The sequence below is a fragment of the Nothoprocta perdicaria genome, unplaced genomic scaffold (genome assembly GCF_003342845.1).
Source record: "Nothoprocta perdicaria isolate Ctin4 unplaced genomic scaffold, notPer1 scaffold_97, whole genome shotgun sequence".
Classification (NCBI taxonomy): Eukaryota; Metazoa; Chordata; class Aves; order Tinamiformes; family Tinamidae; genus Nothoprocta; species Nothoprocta perdicaria.
This window is the reverse complement of record NW_020456276.1, coordinates 193,587-213,228: the sequence shown is the minus strand read 5'-3', so window position 1 is coordinate 213,228 and position 19,642 is coordinate 193,587. Positions and strand designations below refer to the sequence as shown.

At 55.1% G+C, this 19,642-nt stretch overlaps 2 protein-coding genes across 4 annotated transcripts in view; one reads left to right on the top strand and one right to left on the bottom strand.

Moving 5' to 3' along the window:
* PPFIA4 (PTPRF interacting protein alpha 4) overlaps positions 1-17,777 on the top strand; it is a 29,645-nt gene extending 11,868 nt beyond the window's left edge. Inside the window, exons 7-30 of one of the 2 annotated variants that reach the window (XM_026053206.1) lie at positions 50-196; positions 624-762; positions 1,104-1,183; positions 1,419-1,550; positions 2,973-3,035; positions 4,302-4,393; positions 5,909-6,050; positions 6,326-6,531; positions 6,978-7,218; positions 7,491-7,526; positions 8,211-8,344; positions 8,515-8,678; positions 9,351-9,444; positions 9,747-9,828; positions 10,389-10,589; positions 11,413-11,475; positions 12,511-12,537; positions 13,183-13,358; positions 13,895-13,992; positions 14,744-14,919; positions 15,086-15,154; positions 16,265-16,442; positions 16,910-17,001; positions 17,259-17,777. In XM_026053206.1, coding sequence (XP_025908991.1) covers positions 50-196; positions 624-762; positions 1,104-1,183; positions 1,419-1,550; positions 2,973-3,035; positions 4,302-4,393; positions 5,909-6,050; positions 6,326-6,531; positions 6,978-7,218; positions 7,491-7,526; positions 8,211-8,344; positions 8,515-8,678; positions 9,351-9,444; positions 9,747-9,828; positions 10,389-10,589; positions 11,413-11,475; positions 12,511-12,537; positions 13,183-13,358; positions 13,895-13,992; positions 14,744-14,919; positions 15,086-15,154; positions 16,265-16,442; positions 16,910-16,968 — 2,799 coding nt within the window. In that variant the 3' untranslated portion in view covers positions 16,969-17,001; positions 17,259-17,777. Of the gene's footprint in view, positions 1-49; positions 197-623; positions 763-1,103; positions 1,184-1,418; positions 1,551-2,972; positions 3,036-4,301; positions 4,394-5,908; positions 6,051-6,322; positions 6,532-6,977; positions 7,219-7,490; positions 7,527-8,210; positions 8,345-8,514; positions 8,679-9,347; positions 9,445-9,746; positions 9,829-10,388; positions 10,590-11,412; positions 11,476-12,510; positions 12,538-13,182; positions 13,359-13,894; positions 13,993-14,743; positions 14,920-15,085; positions 15,155-16,264; positions 16,443-16,909; positions 17,002-17,258 lie in introns of those variants that run through there. The other variant, XM_026053205.1, reaches the window with a different exon arrangement.
* A 1,408-nt stretch (positions 17,778-19,185) lies between these two features.
* The window catches only part of MYOG (myogenin), a 3,128-nt gene continuing 2,671 nt past the window's right edge, over positions 19,186-19,642 (bottom strand). For both annotated transcript variants that reach the window (XM_026053230.1, XM_026053232.1), the window contains exon 3: positions 19,186-19,307. In XM_026053230.1, the coding sequence (XP_025909015.1) occupies positions 19,186-19,307 (122 nt within the window). The remainder of the gene's footprint in view (positions 19,308-19,642) is intronic.

Here is a 19,642-nt window from a genome sequence, read left to right as displayed (position 1 = left end):
ACTGTAGTTCTCCACTCAGCAGGACATGACTGCCCCATTGCTCCCTTAGGCTCTGGCTCAGAAAGAGGACATGGAGGAGAGGATCACCACGCTGGAGAAACGCTACCTGGCAGCTCAGCGAGAAGCCACCTCCATCCACGACCTTAACGACAAGCTGGAGAGCGAGCTGGCCAACAAGGAGTCCCTGCACCGCCAGGTACCAGTGCTGATGTGGATGGGGTGGTACCACACTGTCCTTATGGGAGGCTAGGCCAACCTTGCACATCCTGCCTGAGTGTATCACCATCCTCCCACCATTTTAAAACACCCCATTTGCAGGCCTGGGCTGTGCCAGATGATGGCAAACCCAGTGGCACCGTGCGTAGGAAGCATGTGCAGACAGCATCTTGTGGGATTTGGAAAGGGATTGAAGTGGAAAGCATCAGACCCTCCTGGCTGATCATGGATCAACCACAGTGGTKGGAGCAGGATGTATTTCCCCCATCACTCTTTTCCCCGACCTGGGACAAGTCTCTCCCATTTGGCTCCCACCACCCCAGGCACTTGCGAGGGAGAAGTGTGCACTGCAGATAGGTTATGGGCAAGCCGTGATGCCAGGCGTCTTCTTGTGCTCTGTTTGGCAGTGTGAGGAGAAAGCCCGGCACCTGCAAGAGCTGCTGGAGCTGGCGGAGCAGAAGCTGCAGCAGACGATGAGGAAAGCGGAGACGCTGCCCGAGGTGGAAGCAGAGCTGGCCCAGCGCATCGCGGCGCTCACCAAGGCAAGTGTGCGGGGTGCCAGGACACCATGCAGGGACCAGAGGAAGAGGTGGGTCTGGCCACTGGGGTGCAGTGACAGAGCCCCAAGTTTGGTGGCCCACTGCTCCTCAGGGCCCTGGTGAGCCCCTATACCATCCTTGCAAGCTCCAGGCTCCTTGTTCTCGTTCCAGYTCGGGGGATCTCCCATCTGTGATCTCCTTGCTAGCATGGCTGTTTTGGGGCTGTCAGCAAAGCAAAGTGCAGTGAGAGGGAGACCTGCATCATGGGGAGGGATGGCACAAGACAGGAGCAACCAAAAACTTTTGGGGAGCACCATCCAAGAGGGCTGCTCTGCTTCTCCCAGGCAGAAGAGAGGCACGGGAGCATCGAGGAGCACCTCCGGCAGCTGGAGAGCCAGCTGGAGGAGAAGAACCAGGAGCTGGCCCGGGTAAGTGCTGCCCAGCCCAGATGGGGGGAGTGCTTGTGGGTCCTGGCCCAGCTTCGGTTCCCTCTCACTTTGGCATTTACTTGCCTGGGCACAGCACAACSGGTGGTTCAGGTGGTGTCGCCAATGCAGGGTGAGGAGAAAGGCCTGGTTGGTCCTTTCCCCGTGGCAGGAGCAGCAGGTCCTGCCCCAGGCAGCCCCGAGGACTGACGTGGCCGTCCTTCCCTTGCCCTTGCAGGCCCGCCAGCGGGAGAAGATGAACGAAGAGCACAACAAGCGGCTCTCGGACACTGTGGACCGCCTGCTGAGCGAGTCCAACGAGCGGCTGCAGCTGCACCTCAAGGAAAGGATGGCGGCTTTGGAGGAGAAGGTAGCGGCTGCAGCGCCGGGCTCCTCCGGGGCTCCGGGACGGGGGAGGGCTCTGCATCCCCTTGGGCACAGAGCTGCAGTGCGCACGTTTGGAAGTGTCCATGCAGGGACGGGAAATGATCACATGCGGGATGCCAGGTGGGCACGGAGGCGGTGGGAATGCCGGGAAGCGCATTCTGCACCACGTCCTCGCCTCTCCCAGCCGCTCCCCGCCGCCTTTCATCCTGGATGGCAGCAGGATGTGCCCTGCTCCATTCCCCTGCTTCCCTGTGCCTTCCGCTGCGCATCTTTGCCCACCCCCATGCCCAGCTGGCACCAAAGCAATCCCTCATTGCATTTTGCAGGAGACAATGCAGTGTTCACCCTCTCCCAACGCCTGTCCCCCAAACCTTACTGCTCTAGATGGATCTTCCTTCTCCAAGCTGGAACAGAGTCCATGAGCAGTCTCCCATCTCCCATCCCTTTGGCCTTTCCTTTGCAGGATGCAGCTGGAGCTGCTGCTGCTGCCCCCGTGTGACTGCAAAGAACTTGGGAGAGCAGGTACCTCAGAGCAAGGGGTGTCCTTGCTCACAGAGAGGAACTCGACCCATAATAATTAACCTCAGTTTGGACTCCTGCAGGAACCAGGCTCCCCCCATTAACCAAAACATGCAGGGGATGTGTCCTCAAGCTGCTGCATCTAGGACCATGTCTGTCTCCAAGCTGCTCTGCACCTCCTGTCCTCAACCAGAGCTGTCTGCACCAGTGTGTCCGGCTGCTCCGCTGGCGTCTGAGTGACTGTGGGTCAAGAAAAAGGCCCAGCAAGGATCCAGAATGTGGGGCTGAGTCCAAGTTCCCATTCCTGGTGGGACACGGAGACCAGAGTGGTGGCACATCGCAAAGGGGCATCGCCAGCACCCCGGCCTGTTGCTGGCCCTGACTCACCCACAGARTTTCTCTGAGTCTTTCTGAGTCCAAAATGATGCTGAAGTGCCTGCCCAGCTGCTAGCACTTCCCCTAAAAGAGCACAAGATTGAGGAGTTACCAGCTCATCTGCTTTTGCTCCTGCCTTTTCACTAGCTTAGATGCAGGACACTCTTTTGCCCTTGACCCAGCTGCTTGAGGAGTTGATCTCCTCTCAGCTACGTTTCCTCATCTGCAAACGCTACCCATCAAATCTCTGATCTGTGAGACAGGAGCTGGGCCACGGCAGCCCTGCTTGAGGAGCAGGAGGTTTGCAGAGAAGACTGGTTGGCAGGCAGGTAGGCGAGGAGAAGGCTGAGGGACTCAGGAACCTTCGCTGTCCCTGCTGCCGCCACCCAGTCCACACCACAGTTCCACGCTGGCCATCCCTGGGAGGCCACAGGGCCAAGGCTGCTTCCTAAACGGTCTCTCTTTCTCTTTCCTGTTTTTGTTCCCTTTTCTTTTGTGTTGGTTTTCAAAGAACACTTTGTTACAAGAGCTGGAAAATACCCAAAAGCAGATAGAGGAACACCARCACGACAAGGTAAATGCTGCTGCAGGAAGCTTGCCCTAGTGACTGCGCTTCCTCGCTCCTAATCCCCGGCTAGTGGCAGTCGCACCTCCTAAAAATACCCTAGTTTCGGAGGAGCTGGGACCCCAAAGCACCCAGCTGCAGGAGGCCACAAACTAACCCATGCGGAGGCTGGATGGAAGCTGCCACCCGCCTTCCCGGAGACCCCTGGTTCGGTTCCCTAACAGGCACGTTCAGTCCCATCTCCACATTTCTATCACGCTCATCCATCCCTGACTCGCACCCAGGACAGCAGCGAGGCCAGGGCTGCTTTGCCTGTCTTTCTAGAGGAGGCTTTTCCAGAGCACTCAGCTGCTCCTCGGTGTGTCCTGGCCAGCAGGGACAGTCCTGCCAAGACAGCCACGAGCCTTGGCCCTCGAGGCTTTCCTCATCCGCTTGCTCARTGTGGGGAAAGATTTATCCCATGCCCAGGCTGCAGGAGGCCCCACAGATCTTTGTGCCTCCCCTGCTCTCCGATCAGGCGCCCAAGGAGGGTTTACAAGAGCCGGAAAGCCAGAGGATTGCACCTTCGGAAGAGGGAGTTTTGAGGATGTGCCCCATGTCTAGTGCATGCTTGGGGGGCATCACTGGGCTGCTTCTCCCCTTGCCCAGGGCCTCTGCTCTCCCAGCAGCCCTGTCCATGGCGAGGAGGTGCATGCACGGGTCCGGCTCCCTGGCCTCGGCTCCCCAGCTCCAGGCAGAGACGGAGTTCAGAGGCTCGTGCGATGCTGCCCTGGTCGCACACGGGGCTGCATCTTGCTGTGCCCGTCTGCCTGCCCTCCCCACCCTGCTGCAGCCTCCCTCCTGTCATCTCCCGCAGTGCCTCCTAGCACAGACTTGGGCTCCTCCTGAGTACGGAGCTAGATAAGTCTAGTGTGTCCCTTTGTCAGCCCTTGGCAGGGACAGACGCGCACGTTCAGCCTGGAGCGAAGCCAGAACGTCCTAGAGAGACCAATTGTCCCTCAGCTCCCGGCCAGCCTCGCTTCCAGCACCCRTGTGTCTGTGTCCAGCCTGCGTCCACTCCCTCCCTTCGCAGCACCACCCCAGCATGGTCATTCACTGTCGCCTGCATGAGCTCTTTCTTTACTGATGGATCCAAAGTGCTTTGGACCCAGGAGGAGGATTTTTTTTTAAGAGAAAATAAATACAAACAGAGCTGAGGGCTCTGAGCTGGACTGCACAAAATGTGACTGCTCCGCAGAGGCAAACCCTGTCTGTCTCTTGTCTCATCCCGAACAGCGACGGCTGTCAGACGAGATTGACAAGCTGAGGCTGGAGGTCGACCAGCTCAAGACCAGGAGCGGGACGTTTGTGGACAGCATGCACACCAGGTGAGGGCCCAGGGGCAAAGCTCACGCCAGCCCGCTGCTCGTGTTCACTCACCCAAACCAAATGTTTCAACCTTTCTTCTTCTGAAGGTAAAAAATATCCACTGGGCATCATTTTTCTTTCCATGCGAAGTATACCACTTCTTTGTGGCCCCCAGGGTGGTTTTACCCACACAGTGGGTAGCTCAAAGTGCTTCACACCATGTGGTGATTTCACCTTTCTGCTCATTTTTAGTCCTGCAAAAGTCCCTGTGAAAGTTGGATGTTGACTCGGTATCCTTCCCCCGATAGTGCAATGGGGATGGACCTGGTGGGAAAAGAGGAAGCTCTCACACATGATGGCACGTGGAGGGCACTGAGACCCCCGGGTAGAGCTGAACCTCCCCATTTTCACCTCCTCTCCACAGTGGCCCTCTCACGCCCTTTTATTAAATATTTTGTCTGGGAGATTGAGGAGCCTAGCCCAGAGCAGCAGGAGGCGAGGTGAGTCCATCGGATCTCCGCTTCCAGGGCTTCAAGAAAAGTGGAAACAGCCGCAGAATGTAAGAAAAAAAGAGAGCACCCAGGTCACAGRCTGTGTCCTCTGCTGAGTCCTCACGGCTGGGACTTGAGGACTGACCACCAACCACAAAAAATCCCCCCTTGGGAAGGAACACAAAGATGGAAAGGAGAGGATGGTGTCAAAGCTTCAAATGCATCAGCAACTGGGGTGGGAGGAGAGTGACTGGCTACTCCATGGAGAGAAGAAATGGAAAGAATGAGGGAGAGATTGAGGATGAAAGTCCGCCCAGTGCTGGGGAAATGTCTCGGGCGTATGTGGGACTTCCTCATGTAGGTTTGTATGGATAGGGCAGGCAATTTCTTTTCTTCCCCCCCAGGAAAATTCAGCAAAAAGCTTGAGTTACAGAGGCTAAAATAATCCCCCAGATGAAATGTCAGCTTTTGTCTACGGTTCCTTTATCTGTTTTTAGCTCAGATGCAGCTTGTCAGCGGCTCCACAGCTTAAATCCCCTGGAAAACTTGGGCCATGCCTCTGTCTGCAAACGCCAAGCTGACGCCAAGCCAAGCTGCTCACGTTAGTGATTTTTTATGGGCTCAATAGGATACTGGAACAGGGAGCCCGTTCCTCTGTCTCTGCCAGGAACCAGACCCACCGTGGTGGAAAAACACTAATCTGCTCTGGAAAGCTTGTTCTCCAGGCTGTTTTTTTCCTGTTAAATTGAGCCTCAAATCCTCATGCTTCTTCTTACCATGCATATAGGGAATAACAATCCCATTCCCTGAAAGTGCCTTCACTCAGCCGCATGGATGGGTGTCTAAGGCAGGGAAAGGGGTTCCCTTTTACTTGCTGTTCCATCGATTCAGTGCCCAGTGGATGACACTAGTCATAAAACCTCTCACTGAGTAAACAGGTCATCTTCCCTGCATAGAAGGGATCCTGGAATGACACTGCCCTGCTCCTGGCACCAGGAGCATCCTTGCACACAGCAGTCTTCACAGTGGGCTCTCTTCCCCCAGGTCCCACATGGGCAGCAGCACGGACCTGCGCTTCCCACTGAGCACCGTGGTCCATGGCCCTGCTGAGACCTTCGGGACAGCCCCAGGTCTACCTCGGACACAGAAGGGTCGATTCACTGCCCGGCGAGAGGAGCCAGCCAAGGTGAGTCGTCTTCATCTTGAACTCTTGGGTTCGGGGTCTTCTCCAGGGTGCTTGGCTGTGGTCTTCCAGCTTGGCTGTGGTCTTCCAGCTTGGATGCTGGCCTCACATGGGGACATCTTCCCTAAGCTGGGGACCAGGCGCAATTTCCTTCACCCAGCTTCTGCATGGGAGTAATCCGACAGGAAAGGTTTCACCTTGGGGTCATATTGAGTGTTGCTTGAATGCTTCCAGTTTGACCTTTGGATATGTGCGGAACAAGGAATTTGTTCCAGCAGGACTGGGAGCAGGCCCAGGCGGGCAGCGTCCTGGCCACGGGGCCCCATGCGTTTGATAGCGACCCCGAGATCTCCGATGTGGATGAGGACGACCGTGAGACACTCTTCAGCTCCGTGGATGTGCTCTCTCCAAGCGGGCACTCAGATGCCCAGACGTTGGCCATGATGCTCCAGGAGCAGCTGGATGCCATCAATGAGGAGATCAGGTAGTGACCGCAGACAAAAACTGGCMAAGTTTTGTTCTGAAATGGCTAAATGGGACCACAAACTGCCAGGCTGTGGGAGGAGGACCCAATGTCCTAAGTGTGAGGTCTCAATCCAACCTGAGCTGGGGAAGTGGCTTCAGAACATCCATCTGCAGGGCCCTCCCAGGGACTGCCTATCCCTCAGCTGCACCAGGCTGGCTTGCTGAAAGAATTGCTGTTGGAAAGCAGCCCCTTCCTAAAATTTTAAATAAAATTGAGACCCCTCTGTGCCCTGGTTTCCATGGATCCTGATGGGTCCTGTTGCCATTCCTGAAGACCAGAAGTCATGGCACTTAGGGTGCTTTTCCACAGTGAAGGAGGAAAAAAACGCCCATGGCTTTTCAGGAGGGGTAAAAAGACCAGGAACTAAAAGGTGGGGAATCAGCTGAGCTCTGATGCTCCCCTAGGATGATCCAAGAGGAGAAGGAGTCCACCGAGCTTCGCGCAGAGGAGCTGGAGACCCGCGTGACAAGTGGCAGCATGGAGGGCCTGAACCTCACCCAGCTCTGCAAAAGGGCCTCCATYCCCACCTCGCTGACAGCCCTGTCCCTGGCCAGCTCGTCCCCGCCGCTCAGCGGGCGCTCCACGCCCAAGCTGTCCTCCCGCAGCGCTGCCCAGGACCTGGACCGCATGGGGATCATGACGCTGGTGAGGTGGCGCACAGCACCCGTGGGACGTGGGGAACGGGGAATGAAGCTGAGCAGGGCGTGCACGTGCGGCTGACCGGGGCGGACGCGATGTCCTCGTGTGTGTGTGGGGGCGTGACGTGGAGCGGGGCGCCTGTGTTTGTCTTCTCCCAGCTTGGCTTGCCTGGCCCCAGTGCCACTCGCCGTGCCGGGGCATGGAGGGCTGCTGCGGGAAGTGTTCTCTGTTGACCACCTCCCTTTCTGTGTCTCTCTCACTTTCCCCCTTGCAATCAGCCCAGTGACTTGAGGAAACACCGGAGGAAACTGCTTGTGAGTCGTTCCCATCCCATTGGTTTCAGTCCAAGCCCCTTTTCCAGCCTGCTTCTGGCTTTGTCTATGCCAGGTCAGGCTGTACAGAGCTGGGGACCCCAGGGATTCAGCAGGAACGTCAGGGGGATCCCATCAGGTGCTTGGAGGCATGCCCGCCACGTCATTGGAGTCTGAGCCCCGTGTCCTCTGTGTTCCTTGGCTGCTCCTTTCGTCTTTGATCTGCATGGCACTGCCTGTTCTGGCATGGGAGCTGGGACCAGCAGCCTGTGGGTACTGGTGGGACACAGGATGTTCGGAAAACCATCGAGTCTTCAAACATCATGCACCCCTGCCAGGGACAGGGTGTTTTGGGGACATTCCCGTTCGTGCTCCTCAGAGCGCTTCGCTGCAGCTGGCAGTTTCTATCCCTGCATCCTGATCTGGACCGTGGGGCTGTATCCTCTCTCCTCCCCATTCCCAGGATCTTGGCCTTTGTGATCTCCCCATCTGCCTGGGCAATTCCAGCTGTTGCTGGTGCTTGGGTTTAGGCTGATCCTGGCACATGGTGAAGCCTGGGGTGCTGTTGGCTTTTTGGCCATGCCTCTACGGAGCAAGAGAGAGGGGGGTCAGTCTGGGGCAGCCAGCAGGGCATCGATGGGGCCRTGGGTTTTACCATCAACCCTCACAGCTCCTCTGTCTGTTCAGTCACCTGCAGCTCGGGATGAGAGCCGAGAAGACAAAACCACCATCAAATGTGAGACGTCTCCACCATCCTCCCCCAGGACGTTGCGCCTGGAGAAGCTGGGCCACCCTGCACTGAGTCAAGAGGATGGCAAGAGGTATGTGGAGCATCCCTTAGGTCTTGCACCAACAGTGGCTGCTCCATCAGCCCCAGGGCTCGGGATGGGGGAGCGTGGGGCTATGGGACTGCCTGGGGTTTGCTGTGGCTTGTGTGCTGCTCGGGAATAACCTAAAGGCTTTGCTGTTCCTCTCCCTCCTCCATCCCCAGCTCGCTGGAGGAGCAGGCCAGCAACCCCAGCAGCAACAGCAGCCAGGACTCCTTGCACAAGGGCTCCAAGAGGAAGGGCATCAAATCCTCCATCGGGCGCTTGTTTGGGAAAAAAGAGAAGGGCCGCTTGATTCAGCTGAGCAGAGAAGGGGCCACAGGGCAGGGTCCGTGAGCAGCCCCATTCCCGCGTGTGCTGGGCGGGCGTCCTCCCAGGCCGGGCTTCCTGGCACTGTCTGGCTTYGGGGTGTTCTTGGGGGTGCCAGGCTGAGGAGTAGGGACATCCCATCCCATCTGGGGACCTGGGGGCCACAGCTGAGCGGTGCCAGGAGTCTGCTGGCTCTGATCTCTGTGCAGCTTCTCCACGGGTCTTGGAAGCCCCAGACTGAGGAGAGGCACATCTGGGGCTTTCTGTCCTGATTATGATATCGGTGTTCATGCAGTAATGCTGCAGTAATGACTCCYGGTCACCCTGTCTTATTTCTAATGTCCCCATCTGCTTCCTTCCCCCTGGAACCTCCTGAATCTTGTACAGCCCTTCAATGGGCACCATGTTGCTGCAACTAAAGCCTTGAAACTTAAGGGTTGAGTGTCTTCAAGGGATGGCAGGTGAGGAGCCCCTCTGCACTGCCCAGGGACCTGTTTTCTGTCACTGGTTGGAAATGGGGGTGGGAGGAGGGTCATCACTCACTGTGCCATGACTGGACCCCCCCAATGCCACGGTGTGGGGACCCCAGCAGTGCCCAGGCTGGTCCCAGCATGTCACACAAACCCTGGGGACACGGTGCTGCTCCCAGGGATGTCATACTGACTGCAGGGATGTCTCGCTTGCTCAGTAGTGCTGCTGACCGACACGGAGGTGGGCATGCAGGACCCCCTGGGGCTCGGCAAGCTGGGGGCTCAGGCCGAGAAGGATCGACGCCTGCGGAAGAAGTGAGTTACCCTCCTTCCCTGCCCCGCCAAGGAAATGTCCTGTCTGGTGGCTGCTAACCCATGGCAGGGGTACGAGAAGTGCTGAGAGGCCCTAAACTGAGACATTTTCTCAACATCACTCTTCCCAGAGCTCTGTTAACTCCACTATTACTTTGCTAGTGGCTGCTTCTTGCTGCCCATGGTCTTCTCTCTTCTGAGGTGTCCCTCCCACCTACTTTCATGTTACGGCCCCCATCAAGCCGCAGCTGCTCCCTTCTCCACAAGCCCCCAGTAACTCGCTCTTCTGCTGTGGTTCCCTCCAGGCACGAACTCCTGGAAGAAGCTCGGAGGAAAGGACTGCCCTTTGCTCACTGGGATGGCCCAACTGTTGTCTCCTGGCTCGAGGTGAGGCAGAGCAGGGCCGTGATGCATCCCCATGTACCAAGTGCATTGCCAGTGGCAATTGCAGAATGCTTCATGCCCAACTTCTCTTTGCAAAGCCCCAAACCTCTCAAGGAATGGGTGGTCAGCGCAAGTGGCARCAGGGACCTCTACCAACCTCTACCATGACCTCTACCTGGTCATGAAGTGGTTTGCTCTCCTCCTGTTTGAGAAGGGATGTGGGAGAGGAACTGTCTAAGAGCCTCTGTGGGGCCAAGTGAGTAGACTTGCAGGAGCAGAGCAAATGTCCACATCTCTCTCACAGTCTGCAGAGTTGGGGTTGGGAGTTTCCTTACACCTGAGTCTTAGTTTGAGTTGGAACATGCTCCTTCCCCGTGCTGTGTCCAGGGCATGCAGGGATGCTGGGCTGCCACCAGGCYGTCTGTGCAAGGTCTAAGAAAACAAAGGAGCCCCACATGGGCATCCCATTTYGCTACCAAAGTTTAAACAGAACTTTCTGAAGGCTGGGAGAGGAAGTTAGGGTATGCCCCCCAGGCATCACCCCWTTTGCCCTGTTTTGGCAGCTCTGGGTGGGAATGCCAGCCTGGTAYGTTGCTGCCTGCCGAGCCAATGTGAAGAGCGGGGCCATCATGTCAGCCTTGTCCGACACTGAGATCCAGAGGGAGATTGGCATCAGCAACGCCCTGCATCGCCTGAAGCTGCGCTTGGCCATCCAGGAGATGGTGTCGCTCACGAGCCCGTCAGCACCACCCACCTCACGGACAGTAAGTGCCCTGCCCCAATCCCCATGGGTACCACCTGCCCCTAAAAGAGGTCCCAGCAGGACAAGGTGCCATGGTTGGGCCCCACTTCCTCTAGGTCTTTGGGACCACAGTGGTTCACCAGACCCCAGGGAACCCCAACGTCTCAGGCAAGAGTGAGGCCTGGTGTTTGAAGCAGGCCATTGAGGAGGTGACACCCCCTCCCAGAACAGTCAAGCCACCAGACATGTATCCTCAGGTGCAAAGATAATTTACTGCTGTCAGGTGTGAAGTGCTTTCCCATCTTGGAGCACCAGCAGATGCTCTTATCTTCACACCGGGAGGTTGTCAGCAGGAGGCAAACACTGTCAAGCACCCTACAAAGAGCAAAGCTCAGGGACTGCCTGCCCTGGAAAGAATAAAAGCAGAGTGAAACAGTTCATGTTATCCGTATTTGCCATCTCAGATATTCACACCTGTTTTCTCAACTGTTTCCACATAAACCTCCTCGGGACCATTTGAAATTCCTCAGACAGGTCAGAGTAAGTACAGAACCCAGCCTTCGCCTAGACAGGACGGGCTGGATCGCGGGTCTGTGTCCTGAGCTAGAAGGATGCAGCAAGATCCCAGCAAGGGCAGTGCCAAGAGCAAGGACAGCCTGAACGAGCAGTCCCTGTCTGGACTGTCCTKTCTCTACCACCCAGCAGGAGACCCTAAAACATCTCAAGCCAGGATTATTTTTGTCTAGGTCCCCCCTGGTCCATCCCCTTCCTTCAGTCCCAGAATCATCCTGTTAGGCCAAAGCTCTGCGCCTGCTAATCCTGATCACTCTGCCTTTCCTCTTTAGTCCTCCGGAAATGTCTGGGTCACCCACGAGGAGATGGAGAACATGGCAACTTCCACCAAGACGGTGAGCCCGGACAGCCCCGCTGTCGCCACGCGCCGTATCAGTTACCAGGCTGAGCCCGGGCATGCATTAATGCACTAAACCCCAAGAGGGAAGGGGTCTTACGCTGCATCTCATGTGTCAGCTCTTGACCACTACCGGGCACCTGTTTAGAAACCATCTTTCAGCCTTCAACATTTCAGCAGTTTTTAACGCTCTCTAAAGAAGAATCGGATGTGTTTTCCTTGGTCAAGGGCTGGTGGGTTTTTTGGGGTTTCCAGAATAGCTTGCCTGTCTATTGTGCCTTAGAGGAAAAAGAGAAGGGAAGATGAAAAAACGGGAGTGAACCATTACCCCAGCTGATAATGTCCCTTGGAGAGACATATCCATGCTCCTGTGGGTCCTTTGGAGGGACATGGCTGTGCTCCAGGTCCCTTAGAGAGATGTGGCCGTGCTCCTCTCTCTACAGCTTAACGACCCTGTTTCCATGTCTCAGAGCAGGGCATCCTTCAGATTAACTGTGGGAATTAGTAGGCATCTTGTGTCCACTGACCAAGAGGTCTGGAGCCTCTAGCTGGTGTTTAGGGATGGAGAGCTCTGATTTACAACAGGGATGCAGCACGGAAAGTTGAAAGTTGAGCAAAACCAGCACTGGTTGACAATGGGAAAAGAAAAAAGAAAAAAGAAAAAAAAGCATATTGGCAAATTGGGCTGGCAAACTGGGTTGGCCGGTGTCCCTGGGGGTGGTGACAAGCCAGTGTGGCCACTGAGTGTTTCACCGCATCCATCTGTGTTTGGGGGGGACCTGTGTTTGCCAGGAGGAGTGTGTGAGCGCCAGCGTTTGTGCCCTCTCCAGGCTCGAGGCCACAAGGTGCCATGCGGCTTTGAAGACAGGGATGCCCGTGCAAAGCCCCAGAGCAGCCCGGGCTGTGTCCCCGTCCCCTCCGGGGCCGCGACGAGGGCTCCCGCGGTCGCCTTGCGCGGCTCCCGCAGTGCGCAGCTGCYGGAGTCACTCACTTTACCTGTCCTTTCTATTGACATGCTGCGGGTGTCACTTAGGACACGGAGGAAGGCAGCTGGGCGCAGGTGAGGTCCCTGTGTCACCCTATTCTGCACGCGGGACATGGGGAGGTGTTGGGAGAGAGAGGGACTGGTTTCTGGTTGCACGAACATTTCTATTTCACTTTTTTTCCGGTTTCAAGTTCGGGATAGGGAGCATTCACATGAGCTGAGAAGGTGGGAGGAAAAAGTCCTGTTTGGATCCCTCACTCCTGGTTCCAGTCGGACCTGAATGTTTTATTTTCCTTCTGTCAGGTTTATTTCCCTTTTTGTGCCCTAAATCAACTGGAAGTGAAAATGAATGGATGTTTTGCTATCCGAAACTGACCAGGATTTTTCATTTTGAAGGGGTAAAATCAGATGTTTTGGTGGTCTTCTGAAGCTTTTTGAACAGAAACAATCTTAAATGGGCTGAAATCCATTATTAAATTATTTTAAAATAAAYTGATCGTACATTTCAGTTATCTCTTGTGTTTCTGTTTCATCTGCTGCCCTGTCTTCTCTGGGCRTATCAGTAGGACACAGGACCATCCCCTCCAATGCCATCAATACAGAGTAGGGTTAAACTCCTCTAACCCAGGTTTGGTGCTCAAGGCAGTTTCCTCAGGCTGAACTGACCTGATTCTGCTGTTGAGTCCGGTTTCTCCCTAGTTTCTCCTTTTGCTTTCACAGACGCTGGCTTATGGGGACATGAACCATGAATGGATTGGGAATGAGTGGCTGCCGAGTCTGGGCCTCCCGCAGTACCGCAGCTATTTCATGGAGTGTCTTGTTGATGCTCGAATGCTGGACCACCTCACCAAGAAAGACCTCAGAGTGCACCTGAAGATGGTGGACAGCTTCCACCGGTGAGCCTCATCCTCCACGAGGTCCCTAGGCTGTGCMTGGAGCAGAAAAGAGGGGGGTTAAGGGGTTCTCCCCAGTCTTGGGCACCTGCTGGCACTCAGCCTGGATCAAGATCCATTGCAGCAGGAATTATGGGCATCTCTTCATGCATCTCTYTGGCATGCAGAGGGTGCATGGAGAGCATGTCTTGGCATAGCCGTTGGATAAGCAAATCATCACCCTGACCTTATCCTGGGGTACCCATGGGCTGGTTACCCCTTCCTTCCCTGCCACTGAGCACGGAGCATCACCACTTGCATCCGCATGCTCTCACGTGGGTAAGACTGGTTGAAGCTGGTGGAGTGGGGAATTGCCTTGAAAAGGAAAGAATCCCTGTTTTCTGGTTGAAATCTTTGCTTTGGGCTGYGTATGCACTTACCCAGCCCTGCCCCAAAGCCTCCTTCAGGGCACGTGGGGAGAAAGCRGGGACGTCCGTGGGGTCCTTCCTCAGTGATGCCGGTCCCTCCCGAGGGCTGCGTGACATCCCTTGTCCTTGCAGCACCAGCCTGCAGTACGGCATCATGTGTCTGAAGAGGCTCAACTACGACCGCAAAGAGCTCGAGAGGAGGCGAGAGGAGACCCAGCATGAAATCAAAGGTCAGCAGCCACATACAACGTCGGGCTCTGGAACGGGAGATAAAAAGCATCCCAAGAGATGCCCAGTGGTGCTCTATCATCTCCTCTCCCTTGTTTTTAGCACAGTTCTCGTTGGGGACAGGGTGAGGTCAGTGCTTCCGAGCAATACCATCCTTGCAGGTCTGTTCTCCATGGGGAACCTCCCTGCGGTACTTCCCCAGCAGAATCTGTTCCAACTACATTGAGACAGTTCACTCTAAGGCAGCTTACCCCAGTCAGACACGAGGAGAGAGGAGAGGTGTCAAGACAGGAAAGATCTAGTTTGAACATTGGATCAGCTTCTCCCCCCAATTCAGACGCTGAGGACATCCCTGAGTTGCTCAGCATCCCCTTCCTCGATGGAATTCCCTATCCTGGGATTCCCTGCACATCTAGCTGCTGYGTGGATTATGCCTCATTACTGATAATATCCTTAATTACAGCAGCAGCCCTRGGTTCTTAGGATTAATTTGCCCGGTTGCTTTCTGCCAGTAGTTTCTGCGTTTAGTTTGATTATTTAGGGGGCCATTCCTGGTGCTTGGGCACTCCATGTTGCTGCTGGCCAGGGAAGGAGGTGATCTCCAGCACTGATCTGGGAAAGATCCCTTCATTTGGTCCCAGAATCAGCCTGARGTTGTGTGGAAGGACTCTGGGACATCATCAGGTCCTGCACAACCAGGAGTGTGACCTGAGCTGGCCRGGACTCCTGAGATAAGCCTTCACTCTTCTGCAGATGTGTTGGTGTGGACCAATGACCAAGTCATTCACTGGATCCAGTCCATCGGGCTCCGCGAGTACGCGAACAACCTCGCTGAGAGCGGGGTGCACGGAGCACTATTGGCCCTCGATGAAAACTTTGACCATAATAGCCTGGCACTGGTGTTGCAGATACCTACACAGAACACCCAGGTATGGGGAGCATCCTTGGGGTCTCTTGGAGACCCCAGCTCACCATGTCCCTTCCTCTGGCCTGGGCTGCACTGGGCACTGCATGGAYGTGGCCGTGTTGCAGCTCCACCAGTCCCACCAGTTGTGCTGAGACCTGCTCCCGTCACTCATTTGATGCTACTTGCAGGCTCGACAGGTGCTGGAGAGGGAATTCAACAACCTGCTCGCCTTGGGCACCGATCGGAGGCTGGATGATGTGAGTACCCAATCTCCTCCATGCCCAGACCTTGATGGACAATTGTTCTTCTGGAGGAAAAAAAAAGAAAAGGCAGCAGGAGCCTGGCAGGGATATGGTGACTAGGCCAATGCTGTAATACTTGTTTTTTTCTTCACTTTTTGTGGTAGTTCAACACTAAAAACCTTCTAACCCTTGCAGTCACAGCTGGTGGCATGGGCTGGGAAGCACAATGCTTATTTATTGGCCTGGAGAGKTTCATGCTGGTGAGCAGGTGTCTTCTGCATCAAGAAAATGCTTACAGCAGCCCAGGGCCCCTTTGCATCATCAGTGGCTACAGGCAGGACCTTTGGTGTCTCCTCCTATTCCAAGAAACCCAAGTAGGATGGAATAGCTTCTCAAGAGGAGTTGCAAGAACAGTGTCAGAGGAGTAAGTTCAAACCAGTAGATGAGGCCCTGAGGAATGAGCTGCCAGGCCTTGGARGCAGGAGAGGGAACACCTTGTAAATCGTTTCTAGCCTCATGCTCAATGACTTGGATTTCAAGAGGATACACGTAGCTTTCCTTTCCAGCTGCTTTAATATTGATACCTAGAGGCACAGGTGTTCTGGTCATGCACATTTGTGACCAGAAAAGCTGGTGTGTTGGAGAGGTCCCATTAAGCAGCCAGAAAACTACMCAGTTGGTTCGTGTTGAGCCAATGGAGATGAGAATTCATCTAGACCTCTCCTACATATGGGTTTCCTCCATGAGATATGATAGTAGAGCTAGTCTGGGCTCTCTTTATAGCTTGAGGAGAAATACAAAATCCAGATGCCATTATCTGGCTTACATTAAATGCCTCCCTTTGGGTGTTTACCAGGGCTTATGTGTTGATGTCTTGAGAGCATCTTTACGGACAGAGAAAGAAGTGATAGGTAAGCCAGAAAGGACCATGTAGTGAGATCTGAGAGGTGGCTCCAGTATCCTCCTCTCAACTTGTGCACTTTGCACCATACAGTTGGTCTCCATCCATGGATAGACCCTCAGTTAGGGAAAAACGGTGCTGGGATCTGAGAGGGGTGAAATGTCCAGCCACCCCTTGGAAGTCTAGGCTTGTACGATGCCACATARCCTGTTTTTCCCTCCCAGAGTGATGACAAGACCTTCCGGCGGACCCCATCCTGGCGAAAGCGCTTCCGCCCCCGCGACGTTCACAGCATCAACATGCTCAGCGGCTCAGCCGAGACGCTGCCCGCTGGCTTCCGCGTCACCAGCCTGGTTCCCCTGCCGCCTCCATCCGCCCCTGCCAAGAAAATGTCCCCAGAAGGTGGGTTGCCCCATTCCCCCTACGGCTCCTCTCCCACTGTGAGGTCCTGTGCCCAGATCTTGATGCTCCAAGCCCTAAGCTCAGCTCTTCTCCTGATTTCAGGTTTCGTTCACTCAGTTTGCATGGCTTTTCACCCAACAGTTTGAGTTACACTTCTGCTTAATCGTTTTCACCTCAAACCTGAATGCTGTGATTCCCACCCAGCTGGGTACTATGAAACCTGGTAAAAAATCCCAAGAATTAGCAGCACCCTGATTAAGGACRGCAAGGATCAATTTTACAAATAGCCTGGAGCCTTGGGGACATTGAACCTGGTTTAATGTGCCACTTCCTTTAAGCTTCATCTTCACATGGCTTCAGTACATCTGTCCTGCCTAAGGGGAGCAGCAGGGAAAATCTTGATGGGAATTTCAGGACTAATTGGAGCAATCACTGATCGCATGCTCTGCTCTTTGACTCACTTCTAGTTGGTGCCTCTGGGTCGCCAAGACTGGAGACCTCCACAGTCCGGACTTACTCCTGCTGAGGGTCAGTGTGACAGGAACCAGCCCAGCCCTGGGTAAGTACCAGAAGGACATCAGAGCAGGTCAGAGGGTCAAGAGAGGAGGCAAGAGCAGGGGACCGAGAGAGGTTGGCCCTGGCAGCAAGGCACGGGAGACATTGACGGTGGAGGAACAACCCACTGGTGCATGAGACTCGTGGGCACCTCCCGGAGGATTCAGCAGCAGCTCTGCCTGGGTTTGTTGGTCTGTGTGTCCCCGGATGGATGGAGGTGAACTGCCCTCCTTAGGGAGCCTTTTCTGCTTTGTTTCTCAGCACATCCGCGCTCTCCGTGTGGCCACATGCCGACTGCCTTTTGGGGCCAGGCCAGCGGCCAGCCCGTGCCTGTTGCTTGGCCCAAAATGACGGACACTGCAGCCCCAGCGCTTTGAGACCGTGTGGACCAAAAGGGTTGCTCTTCCTTCTGCTTATGCACCCACCTTTCCTGCCACCCTGGCTGCCCGTGGCTGCTCCCCACTCCTGTCTGCGGCTTCTCTGCCCACCTTTCCCTGCGCTGGTCGGGCTGTGGATGTGTTCGCTGGGCACCTGCTCTGCTGCTGGCAGAGGCTGCGCGAGCTGCAGAGATGCCACAAAAGCAGGATGTGATGCTTGTAACTCTTTCTCCTGCCTCGTTCATTTTGCCAAGACACCAAGGGCCACTGCAGCGACTCGCATGAGCCCTGGAGTACTCGAAGATGAGGATTTGGGCTCAGCTTGACATGGGAATCCATCAGGGCTGCTAGGCGAAGAGCGAACTGYGAGGTTGGTCCACATGCCGTGCAGGATGGAGGACAGCATGAGGACAAGGAGCGGGGCCGTCTGCCGGGAGCAGGCAGCAGATCACTTCTTTTCGGGACAGCGTGCCGCTCTGGGGGAGGCCACACCTGCCTGGTCCGTGACGGGCTGCGTGGGGAAGGGCTGGAACCGCCCCATACGGCTCCCTGCCAGCCGGGACGGTGCTCAGCACCCATGGGATGGCACCTCCTTGGGCACCCGGCGCATCCTGAGAAACACCCRTCCCTTCCTCCCCGGGTGCCGAGGAGATGCTCTCCCCTCCTGCCTCCGGACTACACCAGGAATCAATCCAGGAGGCTCTTCACTCTTCCYGTTTCTTCCTCGTAGGGTAGGATCTATTTGTCTCCTCATGCCACGTTTGCCTTGTGTGGCCCCTATTTCTGATGTGATATTTATTGATGGCTGGAATGAACCTATACTTATCATGTGCTGTTTGGAAGTGCAATATCTGAGAGGCTATACAGTCACGGCGTCTTTTCGGTGTATTACTTGCCTAATACAGTATTAAATATTTTTTTAATTTGGAGAGTCGGTGACCCCTTTATATTGATGTCCCATTTCTTTCGTCATATTATTGGTACTGCATGGACTCCAAACCCTGAAGTGGGTCAGGAAAGGATGTATGTGTGTTCCAATAAACTGGATTTTAAAGCAGTGCTGGCTTGAGCCTTATTTCTAGGGGCCAAAGGGAGAAAATGAAAACCCTTTTGGAGYAAGGGGTTGGTGTTGTCTGCTCCCCTGAGTTCTTTGGAGGTAACAGGGTTTTCCAGTTAGGAAAAGGCTCAAGGCTTGGAGATGGGAGAGATCATCACGACTGGGGGCATTAATGAGAGAGAGCTCAAGTGGTAAAAGAGATCCCCAAGCCTGTTCAAACAAGAATGCCTTTATTTAAAAAAAAAACCCAAATAAGTTAGCAAAAATATTAATTAGAAAAAAAAAACAAAAACCCAATGTCAACTCCACACAGTGCTCAGTAGAAAAGACGTCAAGGGGCGTCCGCCACGGGGCCTCGGTGCCCGCGCGGTGGCAGCTGCAGAAAGACGTTGGTCAACAGAGCGTCTTGGGAAGGATAAAACAAGAAAGCGAACCCAACACACACAACATTGGCCCCCAAGGAAGGAAGGTGCCGCGATGGGGAGCGCGACACGAGCCGCACGCGGCCGTCACCCGCCGCGGGCACTGCTGCCAGCGCAGGGACGCAGCGCTGCTCAGGTCCCACCTCTCCCCSCTTTTTATTATAGCCAGCCGAGCAGGAGCGTTTTGCAAAGAGTTGGAAAAGGGACGAGTGGTTTCAGTGGTGCAGTCCACGACACTGGAGAGGTAAATAYGTTTTCCAGCAGCGGGCTCTCCTGCTGTCTTATTTGCATCCTGGTACCAGCTCAAAGAGCTGCTGGGCAGTTGCACCGGCTCAGTTTTGGACTCGCTCCTCCTGGAACGTCACAGCCACGTCCTCCATGGCAATGCTCTCCACGATGGAGGAGAGCGAGTGGAGGTTACGGTCCTCCGAAGCATCGTCAGCCAAGAGGTGATCTGCGAGGAGCAAGGGAGAAAGAGCTCTGCTGGGGTAGGGGGTGGCATAGGGACCCTCTGTGGGGTTTCTGAGGCTGGGCACAGCTCCTGGCTCCATGCGGTGATGTGCCCTGCAGCCAGGGTGCCCTGGGGACCCACTCTTGGCTTGCACCCATGGGTTAGGGGGATGAGACTGTCCTTGAGTAAGGGCAAGGGGGAGCGAGACCAGGTTTTTTAGGTTTTATTTTGTGTTGGCAAAATAAGAGGCTTAAGAGCAAGTTTTTGCCTCCTGGAGAAAAACAGAAAAAAAGAGAGAAAAGAAAATGAAAAAGAAAAGGAAAGAGGAAAAGGAAAAG